Source organism: Ambystoma mexicanum, chromosome 14 (assembly GCF_040938575.1).
Source record: "Ambystoma mexicanum isolate Mex_15411 chromosome 14, UKY_AmexF1_1, whole genome shotgun sequence".
Classification (NCBI taxonomy): Eukaryota; Metazoa; Chordata; class Amphibia; order Caudata; family Ambystomatidae; genus Ambystoma; species Ambystoma mexicanum.
The window spans coordinates 321,970,118-321,974,970 of NC_090940.1; the positions used below are offsets into that span (position 1 = coordinate 321,970,118).

Here is a 4,853-nt window from a genome sequence, read left to right on the forward strand (position 1 = left end):
CGGTTGGCTCTGCCCCTGGTTGGCTGGTTCTGGTCAACTGGCTCTGTCCTTGGTTGGCTGGCTCAGGTCGGCTGGCTCTGTCCCTGGTCGGCTGGGTCTGGTCAGCTGGCTCTGGTCGGCTGCCTCTGTTCGGGTTTGTCTGGCTCTGGTTGGCTGTCTCTGGTCGACTGGCTCTGGTTGACTGGCTCTGTCCCTGGTTGGCTGCCTCTAGTCGGTTGGCTCTGTCCCGGGTTGGCTGGCTCTGGTTGGTTGGCTCTGTCCGTTGGCTAGCTCTGGTTGGTACGCTCTGTCCCTGGTTGACTGGCATGATCGGTTGGCTCTGTCACTGGTTGGCTGGATCTGCTTGGTGGCTGGCTCTGGTTGGCTGGCTCTGTCCCTGGATGGCTGGCTCTGGTCGGTTAGCTAGCTCTGATCAACTGGCTCTGTCCCCAGTTGGCTGGCTCTGGTTGGTTTGCTCTGTCCCTGGTTGACTGGCGGCTCTTGTCAGTTGGCTCTGTCCCTGGTTGGCTGGCTCTGGTTGGCTGTCTCTGACTCCGGTTGGTGGGCTCTGGTTGGTTGGCTCTGTCCCTGGTTGGCTGGCTCTGTTCCTGTTTGCTCGCTCTGGTTGGCTGGCTCTGTCCCTGGTCGACTGGCACTGGTCTGCTAGCTCTGTTCCTGTTTGTCTGGCTCTGGTTGACTGGCTCTGTCCCTTGTTGCCTGGCTCTGGTCGGTTGGCTCTATCTCTGGTTGGCTGGCTCTGGTCGGTTGGCTCTGTCCCCGATTGGCTGGCTCTGGTCGTGTGTCCCTGTCCCTGGTTGGCTCGCTCTGGTCGGCTGGCTCGTTTCCTGTTTGTCTGGCTCTGGTTGGCTGTCTCTGTCCCTGGTTGGCTGGCTCTGGTCAGCTGGCTCTGTTCCTGGTTGGCAGGCTATGGTTGGCTGGCTCTGTCCCTGGTTGGCTGGCTCTGGTCAGTTGGGTCTGTCCCTGGTCAGCTGGCTCTGGTCGGCTGGCTCTGCCCCTGGTTGGCTGGGTCTGGTCAGCTGGCTGTGTTCCTGGTTGGCTGGCTTTGTCCCTGGCTGGCTGGCTGGCTCTGGTCGGCTGTCTCTGCTCCTGTTTGTCCAGCTCTGTTTGGCTGTCTCTGTCCCTGGTTGGCTGGCTCTGGTCGGCTGGCTCTGTTCCTGGTTGGCTGGCTCTGTCCCTGGTTGGCTGGCTCTGGTTGGTTGCCTCTGTCCATGGTCGGCTGGCTCTGGTTGGCTGTGTCTGTCCCTGGTTGGCTGGCTCTGGTCAGCTGGCTCTGTTCCTGGTTGTCAGGCTGTGGTTGGCTGGCTCTGTCCCTGGTTGGCTGGCTCTGGTCAGTTGGGTCTGTCCCTGGTCAGCTGGCTCTGGTCGGCTGGCTCTGCCCCTGGTTGGCTGGCTCTGGTCAGCTGGCTGTGTTCCTGGTTGGCTGGCTTTGTCCCTGGCTGGCTGGCTGGCTCTGGTCGGCTGTCTCTGTTCCTGTTTGTCCGGCTCTGGTTGGCTGTCTCTGTCCCTGGTTGGCTGGCTCTGGTCGGCTGGCTCTGTTCCTGGTTGGCTGGCTCTGTCCCTGGTTGGCTGGCTCTGGTTGGTTGCCTCTGTCCCTGGTCGGCTGGCTCTGGTTGGCTGTCTCTGTCCCTGGTTGGCTGGCTCTGGTCAGCTGGCTCTGTTCCTGGTTGGCAGGCTGTGGTTGGCTGGCTCTGTCCCTGGTTGGCTGGCTCTGGTCGGCTGTCTCTGTTCCTGTTTGTCCAGCTCTGTTTGGCTGTCTCTGTCCCTGGTTGGCTGGCTCTGGTCGGCTGGCTCTGTTCCTGGTTGGCTGGCTCTGTCCCTGGTTGGCTGGCTCTGGTTGGTTGCCTCTGTCCATGGTCGGCTGGCTCTGGTTGGCTGTGTCTGTCCCTGGTTGGCTGGCTCTGGTCAGCTGGCTCTGTTCCTGGTTGGCAGGCTGTGGTTGGCTGGCTCTGTCCCTGGTTGTCTGGCTCTGGTCAGTTGGGTCTGTCCCTGGTCAGCTGGCTCTGGTCGGCTGGCTCTGCCCCTGGTTGGCTGGCTCTGGTCAGCTGGCTGTGTTCCTGGTTGGCTGGCTTTGTCCCTGGCTGGCTGGCTGGCTCTGGTCGGCTGTCTCTGTTCCTGTTTGTCCGGCTCTGGTTGGCTGTCTCTGTCCCTGGTTGGCTGGCTCTGGTTGGTTGCCTCTGTCCCTGGACGGCTGGCTCTGGTTGGCTGTCTCTGTCCCTGGTTGGCTGGCTCTGGTCAGCTGGCTCTGTTCCTGGTTGGCAGGCTGTGGTTGGCTGGCTCTGTCCCTGGTTGGCTGGCTCTGGTCGGTTGGCTCTGTCCCTGGTCAGCTGGCTCTGGTAGGCTGGCTCTGCCCCTGGTTGGCTGGCTCTGGGTCAGCTGGCTGTGTTCCTGGTTGGCTGGCTTTGTCCCTGGCTGGCTGGCTGGCTCTGGTTGGCTGTCTCTGTTCCTGTTTGTCCAGCTCTGTTTAGCTGTCTCTGTCCCTGGTTGGCTGGCTCTGGTCGGCTGGCTCTGTTCCTGGTTGGCTGGCTCTGTCCCTGGTTGGCTGGCTCTGGGTGGTTGCCTCTGTCCCTGGTCGGCTGGCTCTGGTTGGCTGTCTCTGTCCCTGGTTGGCTGGCTCTGGTCAGCTGGCTCTGTTCCTGGTTGACAGGCTGTGGTTGGCTGGCTCTGTCCCTGGTTGGCTGGCTCTGGTCGGTTGGCTCTGTCCCTGGTCAGCTGGCTCTGGTCGGCTGGCTCTGCCCCTGGTTGGCTGGCTCTGGTGAGCTGGCTGTGTTCCTGGTTGGCTGGCTTTGTCCCTGGCTGGCTGGCTGGCTGGCTCTGGTCGGCTGTCTCTGTTCCTGTTTGTCCGGCTCTGGTTGGCTGTCTCTGTCCCTGGTTGGCTGGCTCTGGTCAGCTGGCTCTGTTCCTTGTTGGCTGGTTCTGTCCCTGGTTGGCTGGCTCTGGTTGGTTGCCTCTCTCCCTGGTCAGCTGGCTCTGGTTGGCTGTCTCTGTTCCTGTTTGTCCAGCTCTGTTTGGCTGTCTCTGTCCCTGGTTGGCTGGCTCTGGTCGGCTGGCTCTGTTCCTGGTTGGCTGGCTCTGTCCCTGGTTGGCTGGCTCTGGGTGGTTGCCTCTGTCCCTGGTCGGCTGGCTCTGGTTGGCTGTCTCTGTCCCTGGTTGGCTGGCTCTGGTCAGCTGGCTCTGTTCCTGGTTGGCAGGCTGTGGTTGGCTGGCTCTGTCCCTGGTTGGCTGGCTCTGGTCGGTTGGCTCTGTCCCTGGTCAGCTGGCTCTGGTCGGCTGGCTCTGCCCCTGGTTGGCTGGCTCTGGTGAGCTGGCTGTGTTCCTGGTTGGCTGGCTTTGTCCCTGGCTGGCTGGCTCTGGTCGGCTGTCTCTGTTGCTGTTTGTCCGGCTCTGGTTGGCTGTCTCTGTCCCTGGTTGGCTGGTTCTGGTCGGCTGGCTCTGTTCCTGGTTGGCTGGCTCTGTCCCTGGTTGGCTGGCTCTGGTTGGTTGCCTCTGTCCCTGGTCGGCTGGCTCTGGTTGGCTGTCTCTGTCCCTGGTTGGCTGGCTCTGGTCAGCTGGCTCTGTTCCTGGTTGGCAGGCTGTGGTTGGCTGGCTCTGTCCCTGGTTGGCTGGCTCTGGTTGGTTGGCTCTGTCCCTGGTCGGCTGGCCTGATCGGCTGGCTCTGTCCCTGGTCGGCTGGCTCTGGTCAGCTGGCTGTGTTCCTGGTTGGCTGGCTTTGTCCCTGGCTGGCTGGCTGGCTCTGGTCGTCTGTCGCTGTTCCTGTCTGTCCAGCTCTATTTGGCTGTCTCTGTCCCTGGTTGGCTGGCTCTGGTCAGCTGGCTCTGTTCCTGGTTGTCAGGCTGTGGTTGGCTGGCTCTGGTCAGTTGGGTCTGTCCCTGGTCAGCTGCCTCTGGTCGGCTGGCTCTGTCCCTGGTTGGCTGGCTCTGGTCAGCTGGCTGTGTTCCTGGTTGGCTGGCTTTGTCCCTGGCTGGCTGGCTGGCTCTGGTCGGCTGTCTCTGTTCCTGTTTGTCCGGCTCTGGTTGGCTGTCTCTGTCCCTGGTTGGCTGGCTCTGGTCGGCTGGCTCTGTTCCTGGTTGGCTGGCTCTGTCCCTGGTTGGCTGGCTCTGGTTGGTTGCCTCTGTCCCTGGTCGGCTGGCTCTGGTTGGCTGGCTCTGTCCCTGGTTGGCTGGCTCTGGGTGGTTGCCTCTTTCCCGGGTTGGCTGGCTCTGGTTGGTTGGCTCTGTCCGTTGGCTAGCTCTGGTTGGTACGCTCTGTCCCTGGTTGACTGGCATGATCGGTTGGCTCTGTCACTGGTTGGCTGGATCTGCTTGGTGGCTGGCTCTGGTTGGCTGGCTCTGTCCCTGGATGGCTGGCTCTGGTCGGTTAGCTAGCTCTGATCAACTGGCTCTGTCCCCAGTTGGCTGGCTCTGGTTGGTTTGCTCTGTCCCTGGTTGACTGGCGGCTCTTGTCAGTTGGCTCTGTCCCTGGTTGGCTGGCTCTGGTTGGCTGTCTCTGACTCCGGTTGGTGGGCTCTGGTTGGTTGGCTCTGTCCCTGGTTGGCTGGCTCTGTTCCTGTTTGCTCGCTCTGGTTGGCTGGCTCTGTCCCTGGTCGACTGGCACTGGTCTGCTAGCTCTGTTCCTGTTTGTCTGGCTCTGGTTGACTGGCTCTGTCCCTTGTTGCCTGGCTCTGGTCGGTTGGCTCTATCTCTGGTTGGCTGGCTCTGGTCGGTTGGCTCTGTCCCCGATTGGCTGGCTCTGGTCGTGTGTCCCTGTCCCTGGTTGGCTCGCTCTGGTCGGCTGGCTCGTTTCCTGTTTGTCTGGCTCTGGTTGGCTGTCTCTGTCCCTGGTTGGCTGGCTCTGGTCAGCTGGCTCTGTTCCTGGTT

At 62.1% G+C, this 4,853-nt stretch overlaps 1 protein-coding gene across 1 annotated transcript; it reads right to left on the reverse strand.

Moving 5' to 3' along the window:
- Positions 1-3,764: 3,764 nt before the first annotated feature.
- Positions 3,765-4,262, reverse strand: LOC138527193 (pinin-like). Its single transcript, XM_069638305.1, has one exon. It carries the CDS (start codon positions 4,260-4,262, stop codon positions 3,765-3,767), a length of 498 nt encoding a protein of 165 aa, XP_069494406.1.
- Positions 4,263-4,853: the final 591 nt, after the last annotated feature.